Source organism: Perna viridis, chromosome 13, assembly GCF_037379345.1.
Source record: "Perna viridis isolate PV_CMFRI_1.1 ecotype Kerala chromosome 13, ASM3737934v1, whole genome shotgun sequence".
Lineage (NCBI taxonomy): Eukaryota > Metazoa > Mollusca > Bivalvia > Mytilida > Mytilidae > Perna > Perna viridis.
Genome location: NC_142457.1, coordinates 16710144 through 16736162, shown reverse-complemented (window position 1 = coordinate 16736162; position 26019 = coordinate 16710144). Strand labels below are relative to the sequence as shown.

Here is a 26019-nt window from a genome sequence, read left to right as displayed (position 1 = left end):
AACAGTGAGTTTTAACTTAGAATGTTGAAAATTACATTTTGTACATGTTCAATTAACAAAGATACATGTACATGTATGTTCAGGCTAGAAACTGGAAAAAATGATATTGCACAAGTCATGTTCTTAATCATGATTAGTTGGTATAATTCAGGGCTCAAGCTACTTGAGAAAAACAGGGTGAAGTGACTTCTCTTTCAGAGAGACACTAGGGAGAAGTGAAGGTGTATGTGTATCATCTACTAATGCTTTTTAAAATCATGTGTTATCTGTTGCTTACATGCATACACTATAAGCAAGCATTTTCGTGTATTCACTTTCTTTTATCGAGACAAATGCTACTATTTATTTAAGCTACATATGTAAGTAACGAAACATTTTGGACAAAATGAAATTAGCCTGCTGACAGAATGATTGCCTGTATCATATATTCATGAAATTGAATTTCCTATCTATACCTCTACCCCTTACCAAATTTATTACAGCAAAATTAATACATGGATATCATGTATATGATTGAGCAAAGTAAAGCTTCTTGCATTGCATTGTCCTAATGATTTTATCCTGTTTAGCAGCACTGGAATAGAAAATTTCAGGCAGTGACATTCTGTTGGAATTTTCATTTTGTTCTGTTTTTTTTTCCTGATCCCCTGATCCCACTTAATCCGTAATGATTTCTTGTTCAAAATATCCAGTCTCTTGATATAAGTTGACCAAGAGCATCAATAATCATATTAACAAATTATTACTGACAAATCAAGACTGAAACTTTATTGACACACATTGTAGCGGTCAGTATGAACTCGTCTCAAGCTTAAGAAATGTTATGTTATGAAACATGAAGATCAAAAGAAACGCTTCAGGTTTTCTACTGATTTATCAATTGAGATAAATTTAGCTTAAGTCCAAAGAACCTGCAGGACAAATTTGCATGTTTCCTAACGAAATTTGAACAGTAAAACATGAATTATCGTAAGAAGAATGTTCATTCTATATCCTGTATTACGCATTTGAAACAAAAAGCTGATTAAAATACTTGCTTGTAACTGATAATTCGATAGATTTTGAAAAATTTTACAATTTATTTTCTTAAACGGGCACCACTTTTGTTTGAATTGTTATCGGAAGAGAGATAACTCTGGTGAAAATACAGATAAAAAAAAGAGTACAGTCCCGATCGTGGCAATGTCTGAAAATAAGACGGCAAAGTGAGTGACTCCAGGGCAACTATTTCGCCCGAATCACCCAGTATAGTGAGCCCTGTAATTCAACTACAGATTAGAGGGTGAATTGCAAAAAAAAATCTAAACATGTGGCTCATCTTCCTGAGGTCTTACAACTAAAAATAAACAACATATGACTCATAGGCATGTGCTAATGTTTACATCTAGTTACTATAAATAGAAGGAAAAACTACAAAGTAACCAAGTATTTCAGTTTTTTTTCCAACATACACATTTATAAAGGATCACTAGTGCAGCATAATGCACAATTTTACTCAGCAGTGAGAGATTTAGAGTACTGAAATCTATTCGTACATATCATTTGCCGCATGATAATTCGTTAGAATGTCCTATAGAATATAGAAGTTGTTCAGTACATTAGATGACAATTGCGTAAATCATGAATTTATCTATTCAACCTGTTTTAAAACTGGACCAAAATCCACGTATTCAGGACATTGTTTAAGTTCGAAAGAGAGCATTGGCAGTCGAGGCACAGCCTCCATTTTTCTTGTTTTTGTTGTAATAAAAGGGAAGTAACTCAAATGTACTTAAATAACTTAGCGATGACTCGTCCCATACGGTATTCGTATCATATAATTGGGACAAGCTAATAAGTAGCACTCCAAGCTAAGAATCATGCAAAATGTGATTCATGGGTTTTATGTTTGATATATTGTCGAAATTGCTATAGTAAACAGAAATTAACATCTGGTTTTTCATATAACCCGTTCTTAAGAGATAAAAATTATATAAAATGCACTGTAGATTTCAAAATTAAGGGAGATAACTATGTAAAATCCTTTCAAATACAATAGCATCTATTGGATTTTTAATGTTGATTATCTCCTAAGATCAGGCAGGTTTGAATCAATAATTACTAATTTTATAGTATAGATCAATAAAACAACTTAATTACAAAAAAATAATAATATGTAGCCTTTTTTGGGGGGTGTATCACATTTTTCAGGTTTTGCATGATTCTTACAAAGCTACTTAATTCTTCACTGGTATTGTTAAACCAGAATTAAAAAAACATTGTTACAGAGAATTCGTGGCTAGTGTGAACATATATGTTTTTTGGATAAGTCAAAACAATTTTAAGATTCTATAGGCCATAGTTATATACTGTTTTAGTTTTGCGAATTTAACATTTTTTTTTAACCTTTGGGTAGAAGGACGACAAAATTTAACTGCTATTGATTTTTTTCAAAACCAACCTTGCGAAGATAAAATTTTGTTTTTATTTCGCATGGAGTAGTTTTTTTACTGTCTTGACAAGGTTTGAACTTTAAAAAAAATGTACAACTTTCTATATCACAAAAGGCAAAACAAAACAAAAACAAAAACAAAAACAAAAACAAAAACAAAAACAAAACAAAAACAAACAACAACATAAGACAACGTTAATACCTCCTTTTTATGAATATTAGAATAGATTCACTTTAATTGATTGTGGGAAAACTAGAAAACACACCCCTTTTATGAATATAGTCCCGAATCTTAAAAATGAAAATTTGAATTTTTCAAAATATCAAAGGCAGCTACCCATATGTGTATATATACATTCTGAAAGTTACAACTTTATTTGACACAAGCGTTTCAGAGCTAGTAATTGTGAGAGAACAAGAACAATCAATATGTCTCCAACTTGAAGTCACGAAAAAACCAAAAAGGGACTTTTGGAAGTCTAAGGATAAACGAGTGTATGAATTAAATAAGTTTTTATAGTTCTACATGTACGCCAATTTCGACAAATAATCACTGCAAATCCCTTATTACGATGTCAGGGCTCCTGTATGTCACTAATGTCCGTGAGCTGAAATAAAGGTTGAATTCGATCGGTATCCCATATCTGTATTACTTGTGGTTTCCCTGGTTCAAGATACATGCACATCCATGATGCTGCTGTACAAAGATTGTATTTGTTGCTGATATTATTTTGAATGTACAATTACACCTTTTACATAAGAATCCTAATTTCTGTTTGGTTGATAACAAGTGTATCATACAGACATATGCTTAATATTCTGGTCACTTTACAGCTGTCGTGGAATATGCTTAAACAATGTGCCTTCCTTCCTTTGCCAATACGTATATACATGTACTTTCTTAACCCTCTTGAGCCCCATCCTGCCAAAATCATTCGGAAGTTCTTTAGGTTCATCTTTGAAAGTAAAATAACGTGATTTATCGATTTTGAGGATCAGTTATCTGAACTAGAAAGATCTTGAAAGAAATATACAACCGGTCACTTTAAAAAATATATATATCACACCGTACAACCACTTTGTATCATTCCGATCAACAGCAGCATGATACGTTCAACATTCTTTGTTTACCTATGACGTGTGCATTATCGTTGGTAAGTAAATCTTTTATCATTTACCAAATTCACTTTTATTTCATATTCAGAATCAGTTAGTTACAGACCACATAACCAGTCACAGTTTTTCATATGGGTGTTGCGCTTTGATACAATTTATAAAGATTGTACATGAAATTATCACTTTTCAAGAGTAATTGTTCTTGATTTTGTTCGATTTCGTTGATATTAGTAGGAGATGAATGTACTAAAGTACAGATCAGAATATAGAAAGGACAACTATTACATAATAATATATTTTTCGCAAATACACCCCCCGCGCCATGTTGTGTTATGTTTTGATATTCTTTGCTGTATAATATTGTCACGGCATTATACGAAATTCTCAAATTATTCTTTTTAAGTTGAAAAAAGTATAATATACTGAGTCAAATGTGATAGAACAAAGTCGCTAAAGTCATCCTACGTCATTTTAGCCTATTAACCCGTGGGTGACAAAGAAAGACATATTTCAAAAATTCTAGACAACATGTTTTTTACATAAAAGAAATATTAATTAAACAGGAACTTCTTATGTAACACATCTGTCAGTGACCTAGATTGTAATGCATACTAATTTGTTAATGTCTGGCTATATCAAATACACTGTACTGGTAGTGTGCAGGCGCGTAGCTGAGGCCAAATTGAAGTGTAGGCAAAATTACGGCAGGGGTCCAGGGAGGGGGGGGGGGCGAAGCCCCCCTGAAGCTCCGCGAAGATAGCGTTTTAGAGCAGCATTTATGCCTCTCCTGGATGTAGTTTATCTCAAGAAAAAAAAAATGGCAAAATTAAGTGCAGGCAAAAACTTTTTCTTTTGCCGAACGGCAGCTACACGCCTGGTGTGGAGAAGGGCATATAAGTTTGATGAATACAGATATTTGGAAATCGTGATGTTTATCGATAAGTTCTAATCTGATTTTGTTCTCAATGACACTTACTTGTTTATTTTTTGCAAATGGTAATCAATTCATAAAGATGGTCACGTTTTTTTTTATAATTAAAGTGTATGTGGCGGGAGACTAACAGTCGACGTTCCAATGGGAACAAATTGTGCTCCTCTACTCGCTGACACATTCCTTCACTCGCATGAGGCTGACTTAATGGCTGATCTGAAAAGAAGAAACATCGTTTAGTCAGATCATTTGATCTAAGTTTCAGCGATATTGATGAAGTATTATCGTTAAACAATTCTAGTTTAGGTGATTTTATACATTGCATCTACCGCAAAGAACGCGATAAAGGATGCTACAAACGCTGTGAAGTTAGCCTAATATCTTGACATAGTATTGAAGTTACCAATGTAGTCATCACTACAGGAGTTTTATGGTCGTCATCATGAACTCGTAGATCGTTACGGTGTATCAAACTGCACCATGAACACAGATTTGTTCATCGTGTCATAGCTTTCCTGTCCTCTTTCGTCTACCCCGAACTTGACTTTTTACGAGCAGCTCGGTTGGTGTTTCCAGAAAAGCAGAGGACGCTTACCCTACCAGTGCACCTCGTCTTTACTCCATATTTTTAGTGGTGCCCGGGTTGCTCAATTACTTTGGTTTCTTTATACGTGTTCTTTTGGTTATTTCATGTTCTTTGTTGTGTGTGTCTGTTTTTCCTGTCTAGTCTTTTTCGCTGGATTGCATTCTTTCAATATCCGCTCGCTCGAATCTTGGTTACCTTGATTATTCTTTGTTTTCATACCTGAGACAGGCTATGTATGCCATGTGCGACTTTTAGACTAAAGCGTCTTTCCGTTTCACATATATATCGCAGTTAATTTGCAATATTAAAATTAAACCGAGACTGGGCTGTGTATTACATTGTTGTATATACATATATACTCTACACTGCTCCATCGGATCAAATTGATACAGGGAAGATATGTAAACGTATAGATAGGTCTGAAAAATTCCCAACGATGTTAGAATTGTCAAATTTGCGATGCAAATTTTTGGTCGTTCCCTCCGCGGGACTCGAACTTGTACCGCTGTGATATATATATATCCATATTCATTTATCTCATAACGACAAAGTCATTTATTCGATAATTAACATTTACATTTTTATTTTCTGCTAAAATCTTGGTATTAACATATCATCATGCAAAAAAACAAAACAAAACAAAACAAAACAAAATAAAACAAAGCAAAAAAAAAACAAAAAAAAACAAGAAACCAAACAAACAAAAAACAAAACAAAACAAAAAAATACAAAAGAACAAAAAAGACCAATTGAAGGGGCGGGAGTGTAAGAAGGAGAGGCGTAATTACACTTTGTCCTTATAATGTGTAATGAGTAAATATAATAAATTGCCATACTCAATACAGTATTTAGCAGATTACGATATTTTATTTTTTATCCTTGGAAAAAGTGGGAGGCGTACGCCCATTACGTCCTCACTTGGACACGCCCCTGAATTTGTGTAATCTGAGATCGCTTTCCTTAGAATACAGTGAATTACATGTATTGAAGTTTGAAATTCAAATTATTCACAAAATAACAAAGTTTAAAACGCAAAGTCTGTTTAAGGAAGTCTTCTATGGTTTACTGTAATAATAATTCATGAGTAGATATGAATTCTGAAGTTAATGTTAATCTAAAATGCAATGTTTGTCAGTTATTGAAATGTGAACGGAAATCATTGACCATGCATTTTAAAATACTGGCATATATGTTTATGGAAAGCATTATCATCTGTTTTCCATTACAATTATCTATAGGTTGTTACTACAACAAAGGTTTAGACAAGAATAAAAAAAATATTTTATTAGATAAAGAAACATACAAATAAATTGTACGTATACGCTAATATATGTAAATGTGTAAGTTTAATACACAAGTCACATTTAAGACATGCTAAGATGTTGACATGACAATTAATGTCGCAGCTCCATGATATTCAAATTCATGTTAATTGTTTAGTGGAAAAAACCGTTACGTGACTAAAGTTTTATTATTCTACTTACTACGTCTACTTGGCATTACTGTCATGACTTTTAGTAGCTAATACATGGAACGTAGTCCCGGGAACGAGGAAATAGCAAACTGATCTTGTGTTATTTAGTTGTTGGAGCAAAGACAACAATCCAGTACACATACGCACGTGCATTCTTCGCACTATACATCTGTATATTGGTTTCTTGTATTAATTGTATTTGCAGGTCCTATAACCTTGGTTCTCTTGATTACTCTTCACTTTTTTTCATCCTTTGACCCAAGTTCCGAAACAGCGTTCGAAATTCAACCTAGACGCTGCAACCAGCTATCCTGGTTCCCGGGACTACGTTCGAGGTATTAGCTACTAGCCATTTGTATATAGGTGTGACACACTGAATATAACGATTAAGATAAATCAAATATGAAATCGGATAAGAAATGTAAAAAGTGATAAAAAGCATTGAAAGAAAATTAAAAATTAAATAAAGAACTGCAAATTAATTTACTTGTCTACTGTTTTGTGTTAAAGCTTCATTTTTCCCATATTTAAATGAGTACACTACACTTTTGAGCCTTTGGCCTAAAAAAATGGAAAGCAAGTCAACTGATTGCAATTCTGTTTTCCGATTGGCCAAATACTGATTAGTAAGTGGCGTTTGAACAAAAAATATATGGAAAATTGAATTTGTTATTTCCTGAATGGAATGTAGAAAATTATAAGTAAATATAACATATAGTTCGCCGGCAGTAATTGTTTTTGTTTTAAATAATCAGTGATCGTAGAAGTAAGCTAGGCTACCTGTAAGATTTCATTATACCTAAACTGATCAAAGAGAAGGTTAATTTTTATTTAGAAACTATGAAAGTTAACGTACTGTAACCTATGTAAATATTGTGAGCAACACTCACGATTTGAGGGAAAAATAAAAATTGACTGTCTTTGAATTTTCATGATGCGAACTTTAATTATTGCAATATATTATCAGTTGTGCGTTGCAGTTAGTAAACATCGCAATAATATCCAAATTTACAGCACCTAAGATCAGATTAGATTGTCAATGAATACATCGAATTGTATGTAGGTAGCTAGGTCTTAGTCATGTTATTAATAACATAGACTCAATATTTGTATGCAATAAAAAATTTAACCCGCGACCTTCGAAAATTATAACAGCAATAAATCAATAATAAAACAATGTGGTGCAGGCAAAGAAAATGGGAAACTGCAACTTTTAAACGATTAAAAATTTAAAAAATTAAAAGCGATGAAATAACTTAAAAAGAAATGTTTTACAATATGTATCTTGAAAAAGGTTTGTTTCTATGAAAAAAACAACACAATCGTACAACTCACTGGTTTAAGCCAAAAATATTGCCACTCTGTGGTTTGACCTTACATTGACACCATGGACCTAATTAAAATTAACCATATGCAACATTTCAATGGATGATATATCTAACAGGTTATTAGAAACCTGACTCGTAGAAAATGATTACATTTTCATATATTAAGGAGACTGGATATCTGTAAGTAGATCAAATATTTTCCTATTTGGATAAGATGAGATGTTCGGTAAGTATAACGTTGAAATGTTTACCAAGGTTCAAAACTTGATACAGAACAAACGTTTCAAATTAACAAACTAACTTAGACAGATACTTCTTTTGAATAATTTTGAAAATTCCTTATGACCTGAGTAAATATATAGAGCATTAAATATCAACCTCTTCACGTTGCACCAAACTCATCAAATGCATGTTATGAGCACCACTTCCTAGAGCTATGCTATATATCAATGATATAAATATTATTCATAACTCTGGAGACGGATTGATATAAGACTTTAAGTCTTTGAATCCTGTAATTAATTTGCTAGTGTTCGTTTAATTCTGTTGTTTTTGGCTTGATGTTAAAATATGCAAATTACTTAATAAATATGTTTAAACTAAATTAGTGATGCAAATTACTCACAGAACACTCTACGAGCCATAACATATACAGATAAAACATATTCATTATAAGGATAAAAATGAGCTTCGCGCAGCTAAGCATGATACGACCGTTGAATTATGTTCACTTTGGGCAAGTGTGGACGCACTATTAGTTTTGACACACTTAAGCATAGGGATTTACAGTTCATCGTGGACACAATATCTGGTTTGGGCACACACTTTGAAAGTCAATTAAAAAAATTCAAAACTGGACAAAAATTAAAAAAGTAGATTTTTTTAATGTAGTCACTATATAACTTGAATACCATAAGAGATATCTGGAATCAAATTTAAAAAATGTAGGCAGGAATTCTTTTAAGAGTAATCAAGGGAACCAAGGTTATAGCGGTAATCAAAATAATGCAATCAAGGGACAAAGATCAGACATGGAAAACAGACATACACAACAAAGAACATAAAGTAACTAAAATAATACATACAAAGTAACAAAAGCAAATGAGCAACTCGGACTCCACTAAAAACTGGGAGTATGGACCAGGTGTACCGGTAGGGTAAGCGTCCTCTGCTTTTCAAGATTTTATCAAAACAAAAAAAAAAAAACAAAACAAAACAAAAAAAACTAAAAAAAAATCTGATCAAAAATAAAAGAATCAATTCTATTGCTTTTGCCCCTCTGACCCCTTATTAAGTGTTATCTGAAATCTGATTGAAAAACGCAGGCATTTGCATAGGAAATCCAATAATAATAATAATAATAATAATAATAATAATAATAAATTAAGTTGAAAAAAAAATCTGACCAAAAAACAAGATGTGGATTTTTTTTGGCCAGGCCAAATTTTGAGACATTTTGACTGCAAAAGAGGTTAAGGTTAGCCTACCTTGTACATGTTTTAAAACTGAATTTCAAAGGAACAGATTGACGTCTGAGTAATACATATTGAATCGACAATAAATCTGATTACACTTTTAGCCCCTTATTTCCAATAGCTATTGGACGTCGTCGCCGCCGACGACAACGACAGGGTGATACCATTATACGACAGAAAAAAAAGCTTGTCGTATAAAAAGAAGATAACAGCAACGAAAGTCAATTTTAGTCAGTCGCTATTGGTATACAAAAGAGCCTCTTAATAGAGCGAAAATTTTGTTACAATGTCACGTGGCAAATAATCCTAGAATTAACGTCCGAATCCTGAAATTGTTGGAGATGGTTGATAGGACGAAAGAGCACCTGAGGGTGTCACACTGACAGAAATTGTACCAGCGGCAGTCCCAGCACCAGAAACAGTTCCAATTCCACCACCTGTCCCAGTCAATACGCTAGTACCAGTGCCAAGTTGAGAGCCAATTCTAGCACCACGTCCTGTACCAACCCTTTGTGTTGGTATCATATCAAATAATGGGAGTAGAAGACACAAACTTTTACACGACAACTCACAATGATGATAATCTTTACACTTTCCACAAATGTTGTTCGTAGAAATTGAGGAATGTTTGCAAATGAAGCTTTCACACGGATGAAGACTTCCGGGTACCTTTGCTTGATCACAAATCTTGCATCTGTTGCATTGTTTTTTAAAGGTCATTTTAAGGTTCATCAGGTGTTGTCTTGGTAAGGATGGAATTACAGAAGACCTTCCTACAGCACCATGGGTTCCCTTTGCTTGAGGTGTCAGTTGATTTGAATTAATAAAAGACATACCCTCATTAGTGTTGGATGGCTTTCCCTGAATGGTATTAGTTGCCGTGCTATAAAATGAGTTGGATGGCACTATAACACTGCTGCATAGTCCAATAAAGGATGACAAAATAATAAATGTCTGTGTCATAGCCATGCATTTAGTTTCAAAACTCCTGAGTAAAACCGACCTAACGATCACAGTAGCTTCGACTTACAGCTTGTTTTTATAGTTATTCAAACTGTCACTATCAACACCCATTTGTATATCATAAACATATCTTTTTGATTTATAACTGGCTTGATAAGGTCGTTAATTGCATTGCACGCATTGCATGTATAAATGAGGTGATGACTTATAACCTCTTTCAATTATTCATGACCTGATTTTATCAATTGAGCCGATAAAACGTGTCTGCAACATCAAAGATAAAAGTACTAGTACTAATGCATATATGACCTCCCTTTTTATCTTTTATCTACTGCTTGATTTCTGTAGACATACATATTTTGTAATTGGTTATGTTTCTCCATTAATGAATTCACTTCAAGCTTTGACGCGTCAACAAGCAAACTATTTTCTACGAGCGACAAGCAAGGATTTTCAAGTTCCAATCAACCAAATTCTAGTAGTAAGTGCATATTGCATTTCGATACGACGATAACTGCATAATACCAATGTTCTATAATTGTCACAATATTTTTGTATAACAAACATATGATCAAAGGTTTGCCAAATATTGTTGTATTAATCACTCCACTTCAAATTTCGATATTTCTGCGTTGAAGGATAAACGCAAAAAAGTTCCATCGAAATGAATTTGTTATACCCTACCGGTGCACCTGTCCATACTCCCAGTTTTAAGTGGAGTCCGAGTTGCTCGTTCGCTTTTTTTACTTTGTATGTATTATTTAAGTTACTTTATGTTCTTTGTTTTGTATGTCTGTTTTCCATGTCTGGTCTTTGTTCCTGGATTACATTCTTTTGATTACCGCTAGAACCTTGGTTCCCTTGATTACTCCTTAATACCTTTTGAAACCAAATATAAACTGGTTCTATATAGCATGCAAGACTCGTAAAAAATAAGAGCATCGTAATGAGGATAGAGAACCCATTAGATAAAGTTTTAAATCTAACAAGGTTTTCTGATGTATGGAAAAATGTATATAAGTAAAATTAAAATTTTCGAAAATTTGACGTCGAAGGTCAACATTAAAGTCTCAACAGGGTCGCAAATTATTTTGCCTTTTGTCATTTTCTTCGATACTGTTTGACTTCATTTGATGATATTTGGAAATGATTTGAATATCTGCGAAGTCTGAAGTAGTAAAGTTCTATATTTCACATTTTTGATAGTCACATTGAAGAAGAAAGAAATCCAGAAATTTCAAAATCAAATGCCAAACAATTTACTTTAATTTTTTTGTTTGGGTTCTACAAAATTATAATGAAATAAATGGTTTATTAATATAATGATTCGACATAACTTATGCCAATCCAAATCCAATCACCCGTTTTCAAAGTTCAGTACCCCACACCACATTGCACAATTTCTTATTTTCTGATTAAGGAATGACCATTATATATTGTCGCTGTATGAAGAAATAATTTTAATCAATTGGTGTACCCTAAAAAAACCTGCATAGCATTCAGGTTATTTCAATTAGACCGAAAAAAAATATAACAGCCATTTCTTAAAATTTAATTTAAGTACGAAAAATCAATGAGTGAGTCATTGAAAACAGTTTGATGACATCACAGCCATTAGATAATTTGGCCTATGAGATAATAACCAAACATTTTTGATCCAATCAGAAACAGTGTTAGTTCTGAAATTAAATTATTGACTGATACCTTATTCTAATGACCCTTTAAGGGTTACCTCATTCAGAAAATGCAAATGAAAACGAACGCTACTTCTTGAAATTGCATTTTATCTCATTAAGTATCTTTTTAAAAAAGTTGCTGCTGTGATTACATTACAAATGGCTACCAAATATGCGTAAGCTTGTCTTTTTCAGACTGCAAACAATTTTTCGATATTTATACAGAAAATAAGACAAAGAATATATGTATTCACTTTGACGCGACAAGAAGCAAACTGTTTTCTACGAATTTTTGATCACCAAGTTTTACAAATATGATATGAAACATATGAAGAAAATCTATTGACTTACTGTTTCAGTGAATTTTTACAACATTCGATGGCTTAAATTTACAGATTGTCCTATCGCCCATGACAAGTGAAACAACCATTCAAAGTTGAAGCATACTTGCCGGGAGAATAATCAAATCTCATTTAATTTGTATCATGCTTAAAGACAACATAGATTTCAATTTTGGAAAATTAATAAAATGTATGCGTCCCACCCTGTATTTCTACACTAATTTTTAGAGAGAAAACAAGGCATATCATTTCTGTCAAAGTCCAATATATTGATTGTTGCATTTACTGATAGGCCGACATTTCCTCATTCAAATCGCCACGATGGTACTTCCGGCCAAATTAATATTGAATCATACTTTTTGATATATCACTGAATCTTCAATATGGACACATTTTGAGGTACACCCCTCTTTTTTGTTAATAATAAAAAGGTTTCGTTTGTGTATGTATATGTATTGTCATATTTATAAATATTCATTCATTCTCAATGATATGTTATTTCCAAATTTAAAAGTTTCTAATGAATGAACTCTCTTAACATTTTGTCTTATAAAGATTTAAAAGGGCTTTTATAACACGAATGAAGTAAATTTACATATCCTTCTATGTAGCTGTGGTTATTTGATTCATTTATAAAATTTCCATTTTATATGAGGCTTTGTTAAAAGAAAAGAAACATAACCTTTGAACCTCTGCTAGCCTCAAAATCTCCGAGCCGGGACACAACTCTTACAAATCATTGGAACATTTGTATTTGCCATTTTACATCAATCTCATGCAAGCATCAAAGTAATGGATTGATTTCATTCTGTTTCAAATGAAAGCTTGATAGGCTTTGGTGAATTGAATATGATAGAAACATATTTCTGATTTCAAGAGTTGTGTCAATAGTTGTGTCGCTTACCCTAGGTCTACTCCCCCAAGTACCAGTCTATATAAAGTCCAGAAGCTACCTAGGGTAGATATGATTCATGGTTTGGAAAACCCTACCAAACATACAATGCTTTTTTGGTCAACATATGCATATATAAATCTTATGTAATGATAGCCCTCTTTGTATTTAAATTTGCAATTTGTATTTTTAGAAAACCATATATTCCTCTAGCACTGAAAAAAAAACAAAAAAACAAATAAATCAAAATCAAGTACGCAAGTACGATAACTCTAGTAAAGTGCTAATTTCTTACATAACCTATATGATTTTCATCTCGGAAGCACATGTGTACAACAACCAAATGAAACTGATCATGTGATCAATAACTATTTCAATTTCATACAAAATATATATAATTTTATCTCGAAAGTTCAGCAACAGAATGACAAACTAAGACTGCTCATGTGGTCTTTAACCGTTTTTGAATAAGTAATAAAAGTGAATTTGATGGTTATTGACATGCGCGAATCACCGTGTTTTGGTTATTTTTGTAGTGACTTCAAAGGCAGCCTCCAAACTATTAGAAATGTTTCCTCGACGATAAATGAATGCAACTGGAACACTATTTAATGTCACATGTACCCGCTAAGCGATTCCCATTCGAATAGCAGATTTTTTTCGGGGTGCGCTGATTTTACGTTTCCTGAATTAATATAATTGGACAATATAGTTCCTAAGAAACTCTCAAACATATAACTGTCCAAAACGCAATTCGAATAAAGAACATTTAATCCGAATTTTTCTTCGAATATACAGAACACAGTTCAACTTTGAACAGGTATCATTTCCTGCAGAAATGTATTTTTATCTACATTATAAAGAATAAAAAAAACACAAAATATTTTGGTGACGTTCAATTGCTAGTATTGATTGACTTTCTAATCATTAAATCTTTCAACAAATATTTTTGTATGTAGAACATATGTTTATATGAATATTTGATATAAGCGAGACTGTCACATATAAAATGTGTTTTTTGTATTGTATAGTCTAAGAAATCGGCAATGTATAAAATCATGCTCAATTGGAGTTTTATCTACCACAGGAAAGATAAGATTAGTTGAAAAACACATCCACCACACTGGACAAATATGTTGTCGATTAAAAATTCCAGCATTTTGAAAACATCTTCTGTATATTTTGAAGATTATTTGGACTTATTTTTTACAAAGTATGAGGAATCTTTACCAAGAACTATATAATTATATCTAGGTGTACCATCTTTTTTGGAGAAACAACGATGTATAATGTTTTTGAGTCGGAATTTTAACTGAGTATGAGGAGTAGCAGTACACAGCGTTGAAAAATCATAGGTTTTAATGCTATAATATTCTGATTATAATTTGAAATCGAGGGTCTCCACATTTTTCAGGATCCACATTGAATTAATACCACCACGGGAGTAACAAATGCTGTGGTTAGACTGGAGACCCTCTTTGAAAGATGTGAGTATTGAAGTTAAAAGTTTTGAAAGAAGTTTGGTGGTACATTTTGCAGATACAGCTGTGTAACGTTGTTTGTAAAGATTCCTGTGGAGTTTAGGAATCCAGTACATAGATCATATATCACAATCATCATCTTTGGTAGAGAGACCAAAAGAGGAGAGCAGAGATTTATGGACAATGTTTTTGCTACATTGGGGTCTTTGAAAACTGATGTACTCATTGATCTACTTAAACTTTTCATTCGTTTCAAAATTAAAAACCTCACAGCCTTTATCCACTCTGAGTGAGAATCAATGTTTGATCCATTTTCCTGCGTAGTCCTCCACTGCATCCATAAGAACATTAAAGTTATAATTTCAATTTATGGAGCGTGGTTCACGGTACTTGGGACCTTTAGAATGGATAATACGCAGCTATTTGTTTTCGATGATGGTTAAATCTCCCGTAACGACGTGACCGGAAGAACCATATTTGAATGAAGTTTTTTTCAGGTGGTTTAGCCTTGAAGTCCACAATCTTGAGGTTCTGCAATAGCCTTTTATAATTGAAAATTCTGGATGCAATGGATTGAGGAATATGAAATAAATGGAATTGATTTGTCCTTGAAATATGAGGGAAATTTGTTGGTAACGTGTTTGTGATGGAGGATGTTAGCCAAATTAATTGCATCTATACCTTTGTGGACAAAAGGTAGTGGAAGAAATGATCTTTGTTACACAAACTGGTTGAAAAAGTGACAATTAATCGCATTTTATTGTGATTTCATTTTTTTACCTGTGTTCATTTTTGCGGGTTTCGTACGAAGTGTGAAACGACCAAATTATGACTCCAACAAACTATAAATATTAATTCAGATAGACTTAGATGTTAGAATTGTTCAAATAACAGGAAGATAGAAGATAGAAAATGTAGCGGAAGTTGATACCCCGACGACTGGACAACATTTGTAACTTCATTTGCAATACAAATTACCGATGAGTAAAGGAACGCCTTTTAAATGTCTGTTGTGAAACACATATCCATGTCCTATAAAAATGCTTCTAAAATGTTCGTCTTGAATCATGAGCAAAACTAATTTGCTTCGGTGATAATTCTCTATTGGAATGGTAGGCAAACTCGTCGATTTTCAGAAATACTTTATTCACCCACGAATTTAAGTCGTTTTTTCCTCTAGCCACGAAAACTACAATGTACAGAACTATCATACAAGACCTGTGGCTACAACATACAAATAAATATATTTTTACCTGATTTATGCAAAATCAGTATTTTCCTTACAGAATGTGTGACTGATCTTATCTGTACATTTGTACAAGGAAACGAGTCTTCATTCATATATTTATATGTAAAACATTATAATGTACGCTACTTTACATTATGATAAATATACTGAAATACGTTTCAATCATAAATTTAAGATAGTTACCATAACGACTCTTTTTTAAACAAATATGCAATTTCTATATACTGAACTAGAAAGATAAATTTCAACAGCGGTTGTACACTGTTCAAATGTAAGTTTCCAGGTCTTCGTCTACAACATTGATTGGTTACACATGTATTCATAGAAGCCTTTTTGCCGATCATATGACACAAAAGTTTATATTGTATTCTTGGTACATTGAATACGAGTTTCTTCAAGTATACATTCCTATAACCATTTTTCATTGGCGGCGTCTGTGGTAAATATTGTCGTATCCAATATTCTTATTTCCCAGCGGGTATTTGGTTAAGCATCGGACACATATTTTTACAAGTTGTTTTACAATGCAGATGATATTCTCTACACATGCTGCACACATTCATTGTTACAAATGTTGAAAACTTGCATATAAAACTTTCACAAGGATGACTCAAGCCATTCCCCATTCCACTCTCACACATTCTACATCTGTTGCATTGCTGTGTCAATGTCTTCTTCGCTTTTGCCATTTGTTGCGGTGTCATATTAGCTGGATTTATTGCTGTAGCCGCTGCACCTGGTGAAGTCTGGCTAAAACTAAGTCCAACACATGCAGTTATCAAAATAACGATAATAATTTTCAAATCCATCGTCTAATTCAAGGTTGTAGTAAATATTACCGCGGCCTACGATTGTTGTAAAATGAAAACTTTTTTCTACAAAATTTGGTTTTATTTATTTCATTTATGTAAATACTTATGTAAAAAAAATTACATGATAATTGGTTATGCTAACAAGTCATATGTAATTAACATTCTATTTTTACTTTTGAGACAGCTTAATTAATTCTAAAGTTTACATGTCGTCAAGTGTTTTTGACAAGTACTTCAGAAACTATACAATGCCGTAAATGTCTGAATCAATCAACTTACAGAGGAAATCACACAATAAATAAATAAATGAATAAATAAATTGATTAATTAATAAATACAAGTTAGTATTTGTATACATACCTTTCCTAAATATAGTATATATGACACAGGGAATTTGAAATGATTGATTTGAGAAGAAACATGGCGGGTTGAACTTCGAAATGGAACAATGTGGAGGTAGATATAACTTTCAATCAGTAGTTAACGTGAATCGATTGATAAAGAAGCAAAACAAATTAACCATATTTTGAAAGAGGTGCGGAGCAATCGAATGAAAATAATCATGATCTGTAAAGTATACTGGAATACCCTGTTACAAATTTCACATATTCTAAATACCACACAACACGAAACTTGTGTTTTAATTGGTTGTATAGAATATATATTATTTAATTTGATTATTATGGTGTATAGTACCTTACAAACTTCTGCTATGTTAGGTGTGTCATTTAAAAAAACGATATGTATGGAATGCAAACTACATAAATCATAGTACCTGGTTAATTTATTCAAATTAACCTATGCTGTCTAATATTGCCCATAAAAACACCCGATCAGATGAATGTAAGATAACTTTATTATTGGAAAGATTCCTCAAAGAAGTGTGACTACAAGATATTTTAGATCAAATAATTAGATAATAATGATAATAATAATAATAATAATAATAATAATAAATACGCATAAGAATACAAATTTGCGTAAATGAATTTGACAGGGTTGTAAAATTTGTACTGTCAATTTGGAATTTCGACATTACATGTAAAACATGCAGTATTTTAAAAAAAAGGAAAAAAAAAACAAAAAAACTAAGGAGCTAGGGAGCTAACTGAATTAAGGAGGTAGACCTACGGTAAGGGATAAACTTCTGGTGGTAACAAAAACTCTTATAGCAATTCAAACTGCAAAGCAGTCTCCTTTATACTTAATTATTTTGAGAAATTAAATACTGAGTGTTGGAGAAGTATTAAGTAGCACTCCAGCTAAGGATCATGCAAAATGTGATTCATGGGTAAGAAGCCTACATATTTTTATTTTTGATATTTTGTTTGAAATGTCATAGTAAACAGAAATTAACATGTGTTTTTTTCATATTGCTCTTAGGATATAAAAATATATAGAATGCACTGTAGATTTCAAAATTAAGGGAGATTACTCTGTAAATGACGCTCAAATAAAGTAGAATCTACTGGATTTTAATGTTGATTATCTCCTAAGAGCAGGCAGATTTGAATGAATAATTATACATTTCATAATATGGACCCATAAAGCAACTTATTTGCAAAAATATAAAGATGTAGCCTTTTTCGGGGTGTATCACATTTTGCAGATTTTGCATTATTCTTACAAAGACAGCTACTTAAAGCTTTGAAGTGGCTTAAATACTTTTTATTGTCCTCATCGTTTATAGTTAAAAAATTAGGATTTACATATTCATGTTTACATTTTAATATACATTTATATGTCACGTCCACGATGAATGCATACATTTTTTTCAAATTTATGCATAAACTCATTAATGGTGGTCATTACATGCTTAACTGAAGGTTAGAACAACGCATAACACGCAAATACGGGAGTGCATTTCATAAATGAAACATACTTCACAATGATTTATATCAGGTCACATTGTGGTACATGTAAACTTAATTTCATAAACCCAAAACATTAAAATCCACGACACGTTATGTATACTACAAATATTTTCAAACGGGATTAAAATGCATTGTATTCTAGTAAGAAGTTAATTCATTAAATTGATATATTTTGGAGGGAAGCCCAGTTGTCATGGGAACTTAATGCCGTATATAGTTTTTATGCTTTGAACAGTCCCCAAAACAATTTAAATTCACCACAAAGTGTTGAATTTCAATTAAAAACTGTGAAGCATTTTCGACCGTATTTTAAGTACTACTATACCTGCATTTAAAACTTATCTTATCGTTTTCTTTTACTTCATAAAGGGTATTGTCGACAAATACAGCCCGTAAATGTACTCGATATTGGATGTTTTAAATGTTAAATGTTAAATGAAAAGTCCCCTAGGTTAAGTCTCATACAATTAAATACTTTGGAGCGACGGTCCTGTTACATGTCAAATATTTAGCTGGTTTATGTTATGAAAAGTGTTATGGCGTAGGATCTAAAACCATATCAATGAAAGTGTTTGGACATAAGTAACAAATTAAGGAAATAGACCTAGGGTAAGGGACACAACTCTTAAAATCATTGGAACGTTTGATTTCAGCATTTTACATCAATATTAGGTAAGCGTCTAATTAACTTGGATTAATTTTATTCTGATTCAAACGAAAGCTTGAGAGGTTTTGGTGAAATTGAATATGATACAAACATATCACTGATTTCAAGATTTATATCCCTTACCACAGGTTTACCTCCTTAAATACAATAATAAGAGTTATCAAATAATTGTGTATTTTGTGTATCATGATTTTAGTTATCGACATAAATAACAAAGGCATTGACGTACATTTTTTTATTTATAGCCGGACACATTATACAACTATAAGCTCTGTAGAGCTTTTTACCGACAAAATAAATGAGTACAACCTAGGCATAATTTGTTCCACCAAGCTCATCAGCTTGACGGTAATTTAACTTGTTAATTCAAAGAGAAAAGCACATTTTACAATAAAGTACTGTAAAACGTGTTTGCTCTCGGGTATACTTTTGTACGCATTTTAAGTTGTCATTGTTTTATAAATTTCGCAACTTCTTCTATTGCAATTTATGTTCTCGAAATCATGTATTTATTTCGTTAGGAAAGCACATTTTTACCGAGAATCATACTTCTCGCTCTCAAATTTTCGAAAATGAAATGCTCGCGAAAATAACATGGTTTTAGTAATTGCATTCACCACATACATGTAAAACGACCTAATATTGCATGACCCAATGGCTTGATTCTTCGTTCTGTTGGAAATGCTATCGTTGACTATAACCTCAAGATGCATATGACAAACTTATCAAGTTACATTAATTTGACAAAGACTTGGATTCGTTTGAACAAAGATAATTTAAGCAAGTACAGTCATCGTTTACTGAAAATCTATTTTTATAAACTTTGAATAATGGCATAAACCTATTCTTGAAAGGTCATATAACTTTAGATATGATATGCTTTTTTCCTTTGTCACATATTCAAAACGTAATTTATTGATAGGTACATACATATACAGTACATGTACATAACCGGAAAATGTAAAAAAATATTTTTTAGAAACAAGTCAGTTCGTGAGAATTTCCCGACTAATTCTGACATTTTCGCAGCGAGCACAATGAATTTAATATTTTCCGGATACATATATGTGTTGTTTTTAATACTGCAACTGTATTTTCATTTTCGTTTCAATTTTATGCCGATAAAATGAAAAAAAAAAGTTTTGTTCTTGGTATAACGCGGACGTTCTTCTCTCACTGCTACATTTTATTGATCTTTTCTGCTACGATCCATGTAAATTTTAACGAGAAAGACTTTTTTCTTCACATATCCGACATGACAGTTTCAGTAATACTTTTCATTCCGTGTAAGTCTTACTTAACTTTCTGGTTTATTTTGAAGGGTCATGGTCTTTTATAATGGATTGTACAATTTTTACTGTCGGGGCCTTTCGGAGATTAATTAAAGGTGTATTGAAAACCTTTTAGTGAGCTAAAATCGCATTTATTATTTTGATCAAGGTTGTACGATGGTGCATTTCTTAAATTGTGTTTCACCATCTGTTTTTTTTATCTATTAGGTGCAATTGTATCACATAAAAATACAACAATTTAAGGAATATGAAGAACCTCTTTTTCAAATTTAACAAAAGGTAGGACAATATGACTTTCATCTCATTTTTTGAGGATACAAAATATTCCATGTAAGAAGAACAAACAACAAACAACATCAAAGACGTGAATGACGGTGAGGGCTTGAATTATTCCAGTAAATTAATTATAACATTTCCTTTAAAAACTGACAAAAAAAATCAAAACAAAACAAAACAAAAAAACAAAAAAAAAAAAAACAAAAAACAAAAAACAAAAAAAAAAAAACAAAACAAAACAAAAACAAAACAAAAGAAACAAACAATTTCCATTGAGTAATCGACTATGAGCTACAAATTAAAAGTGTAATACGTCAACATTCAAAACTAGTTTTAAATTGAAATTAATTTTTGGAAATGAATATATCATTTTAAATCATATTTGTCCCATTTTACCGATGCAAAAGCCGTTACCACATCCTTATTTCCGACACCCCCTTTCTATCCCTTATATACCAGTCCAGGCTATTGCTTAATAATATTAAAGTTTAATTCTTAACTCAGTTAGAACTGACTCCCTTTTAACTGTTTCATTTATATTACAGAAAACTGTAATATAGTCTCTGTATAATCATAGTTATCTCCCGTTTTACCATTTTTCTAAAGGGATTAAATTTCATAGCATATCACAATTAATCTATACATTTTATTTTATACTTTGACCTGCACATTATTGCCAATAATACCTCTATCATACAGGACAGTTCTTGCGAAAGGCAACAGTTGTATGATATCATAATTTTAAAACAAAATAACAAAAATGTTCACTTCTCAAACGTAGTTTAAAAACATTTTTGTTCGAAAAAAAAAATGCAAATTTCATGCTCTTTTCAAAAAAAATTTTTAAATGGTTAGGCTTTATGTAAAAGTCTTTGCTGAAAAGTGTTTTTAAAAAAAATAAGTGAATTAAATATCCACATTTAAGTACAAAAATATCAGTTTAATATATTGTGAATTTCGATATGCTATACACGTGTTTCAAGGAGTAACGTCTCATCAACAGCAACTAAATCAAAAATGTAGTTTAAACGTTCATTAAAACTGATCATTTATGTATATGTTACAGAGAAAATCACACACAGAACATGGCATTTCAAATTATTATCCTTTAATGTGTTACTGTTATTTTCTACACGTGACACCTAATCAGATGTAAATACATGTTAGTGAAAATGATAACATTGATGTGATGACCAACCTCTGTTATTTTCATGAAAACAGGAAACTGTAATTAAAACCTATTACGCAGTCGTGTTATATTACATATTCATAATAAAAATAAATGTAATGTAACATAACCTTATTCAAACAGGTAAATTATCCATATTTAAGAGTGTGGGCAATTAATATGAAATGTTATATTACACTAACTAGTAATATTATTGTAAGCAATACTATTACAGTATTATATAATATAAGTTCTATATTACATGAGACTATAATAGAAAACTGACAAAATCATGTAACATCGTGTTCTTGTAATACTCTTATTACAATAATTTGTAATATAACATAAATTGACCCCCTAGGATACAAAGCTTTGCATACACAAAAGTAATTGATATCAAGTTACATCACCATATATACCACTATCATATACATTTTCAAGCAGAAAAATTACAGCAAATACGATCCCCAACATATACAAAATAGAGTAATTTATTTATGATAAAGCAAACAAAACTCAGTTGGATTAATTTGATCATTTTATTTCCATGCTTCTAAAAAATAAAATAAATAAATTCAGTTATTAATTGCTTCTTTAGAAAGAATAATGCACGCAGTAAACAATGATATTATAAATATTTGTAATATTGCTGTATAAAAAAAACATGAAACTGTAATTAAAACCTATTACGCAGTCATGTTATATTACATATTCACAATACAAATAAATGTAATGTAACAGAACTTTATTCAAACAGGTAAAATATCCATATTCAAGAGTTAGGACAATTAATATGAAATGTTATATTACACTAACAAGTAATATTATTGTAAGCAATACTATTACAGTATTATATAATATAAGTTCTATATTACATGAAACTATAATAGAAAATTCTTACAAAATCTTGTAATATTCATGTTCTTGTAATAATCATATTTTGAATTTGACCCCCTAGAATCCAAAGCCTTGTGTACTCAAAAGTAATTGATATCAAGTTACATCACCATATATACCATTATCATATACATTTTAACACAGACAGAATTACAGGAAATACGATCCCCTACACATGAAAATAAAATAATCTATTGAAGATGCAAAACGAATGAGAGGTATCAATCCTAATAGGTGGGAAATATATCCAGTCAAATTATAATTGATTTTGTCATTTTAATTGGTCTGATGGGTCGTTCTTCTACTAGATACTGATAAGCCTCGTCATTATCTTGATTTGTGTGTTCTTGTTAGACTTGAACAATTTCAAATCATTCATGAAGTGCCTTCTGCCTTTTGGCTATTTGTTTTGAAGAACGCAGCCCAAATGATAGCTTTGATGGAGTGATTAGAGGAACCATTTCTCTATTTCTGACCGAAGGAATATAATCTTCCCGCCCTTTGGTTTTTGAGAGTTCCTCTCTTGTAAAAATAGGAACAGCCTCCTTCACCTTTTCCAAAAGTTCCCCCTTTCCAAACAAAGTTTGCCCTCTGCCTTTATTGGACCATATCTTTGTAGAAAAATATCAACGACATGTCAATGGTCATGAATTGGACAAGGTTTATAAAGGTCAGGGATGAATTGATATTATACACACAAATACCAATCATATTAGGGGTGCTTAACATGCTGAAATAAGTAACCGCTCATCAGTAGCATATTAATATACAAATATTAAAGGAATTTCATGACTTAAGTTTATATTGAATCAACTGTATTTAAGAAGTAATCAAAAACAAAAGCGATCGGCATGGATTTGGTTTTGGTTGGCAAAAAATCCATTGAGTGATACCGGGCATCAACTTCAAATTATCAACTTTTTAATTTTTTAAGATAATTGGAAAATTCTTTCGGTTCCCATTTTTTTTCCATGGGATTTTTAAATTAATATGCAGTAGCTAGACTATACGAGGATACAATTTTATGTGAGAATAGAGGTTTACATAAAAAACATAATTACATATTTATTTTTTTCAAGTAAAAGAGTGTTAAATTCAAATACCAGCAATGAATTATTTCATCTAAATGAAACATTTTACTGAGTCAAAATTGGATATAAAATAACAGAGTAATAAATATTTGAAAATTGGGATTCTTATCATAAAATTGTTGATTGTTTATTTAGTTGTTTATTTGCCTACCAATTTGGAACATAATGATATACAAATTAGTGAATATGATATTAATAATGATATTGGCAAACTCTCCTATTGAGGAAAGGGGGAATGGGATATTCCAAAAAAAAAAAAAATTAAATAAATAAAATAATAATAAATAAAAATAAATAAATAAAATATCAATTTCAATTTGAAAAAAAAAAATCTGTGATAAGGAATAATTTAATTTAGCTTCACAATGGTAAAAAAAATAATAAATAATGTTGAATTCTGTTTTTCATAAAAGCAAGTTAAGGTAGACAGAAAAATAGGAAAGAAAAGGTGAGGATAGGCACGTCATGTACATATAATTAATTTATTATAAACTGTCATTCAATATGTTAAATTATCAATGGAGAAGGATGTAAGATATAACTTATTGACTTTTGACCAAATTATACTTCAAACACGATGACTTTTTTCATTCCATATTCCGTATTGATTTCCAATGTACTTATGATACAGCAATTATGTATAAAAATTCATATGAGAGGTGAAGAACAAAAATATTTAGCATCATTGAAAAACCCAGTCCCCATCAGTATAAACTAGTCGGTGCCAATTTCACGGAAGGCACAATAAATAAACCAAAATAAAACTACAACGAACATATCCCAAATTACGATAGGGCTGATAAGTTAGTAAACCTGATAGTATAACTATTCCGAAAGAATTACAAGTACACACGGTATAATTTCTGTTGAAATTAATTCCACTGCAGACATTAGTTAAATACATCTATTGACCTTCTTGCTATATTTTCAAGAGGACAAATTCAACCCCTTTATTATACTGGATACCAAATCATTTATCATGAGAACTAACACATATTAGTAATTGCATCGATCTAGTAACCATTATACAAGATTTATAGCAGGGGAGAGTTTGAAACACTTTGCGGTATTCTTGAACCCATGATCAAGCAGAATTTTCCTTGATTAACATATGGCATGCCACCAAAGAATATAAATATCGAATGACAATGCAAAGAAAACTCATAGAAAAGAAAGAGTAATCAAGGAAGTCAATGTTATAGCGACGAAAAAGATCTTTAGAAATATTAAATGAATTAAAATTCCTTTAACTTTAGATATATCAAACTATCCATTTTTTTATACATTATCCACTGAATATCGGAAACACTGGTAAGTCATAATGAAAGACCCAAACATCAATCAATTATTTTCAAGACCACCTATCAAGGTATTTAGACATGGTAGAAGCATATAAAGAATATGGGTACCTCATTACTGTTATATCTATCTGAGATAAGTTACGTCTGCTTTCTATAAACAACATCAATATTTCAAGATAGGTTTTTAATTATTTTGATACAACTAGTGAATTCCTTGAGATTGTCTTGCATAACAATGTTTATTACATTATAAAAAATTATAAACATATATCATAGAAATCACATCGATACCAATATCACCTATTGATAATAAAATCGTATTAAAAAAACATAATGATAACTGGCAGTACAGATTACAAATGTAGGCCAAAGATACAATATTCATATAATAATCATCTTCAATATCAGTTTAATAACCCCAAAAAGGTCAAACTAACTATTGATTAAGAAAATAGCTTCTATAGTAGTATTGCTAGACTTGCAACAAGCCCCTCTCTTTATGTTAAAGATTACATGAAAATATTACCGGAGAGAGAAACTTAATAGTGGTGTTATCAAAGAGGTTAATTACCTAGATTTTCTGTGTCATATATATATATATATATATATATATATATATATATATATATATATATATATATATATATATATATATATATATATATATATATATATATATATATATATATATATATATA

General features: G+C 31.3%; 1 protein-coding gene and 1 long non-coding RNA gene across 3 annotated transcripts in view; one reads left to right on the top strand and one right to left on the bottom strand.

The window, feature by feature from the left end:
- LOC148599757 (uncharacterized) overlaps positions 1-1734 on the bottom strand; it is a 43414-nt gene extending 41680 nt beyond the window's left edge. For both annotated transcript variants that reach the window (XM_088557114.1, XM_088557115.1), the window contains exon 1: positions 1640-1734. In XM_088557114.1, coding sequence (XP_088413240.1) covers positions 1640-1726 — 87 coding nt within the window. In that variant the 5' untranslated portion in view covers positions 1727-1734. The remainder of the gene's footprint in view (positions 1-1639) is intronic.
- Positions 1735-3395: 1661 nt separating this feature from the next.
- Positions 3396-15951, top strand: LOC148599756 (uncharacterized). Its single transcript, XR_015918049.1, has 2 exons — positions 3396-3585; positions 14753-15951. It is a non-coding gene; the product is annotated as an uncharacterized LOC148599756 (long non-coding RNA).
- Positions 15952-26019: the final 10068 nt, after the last annotated feature.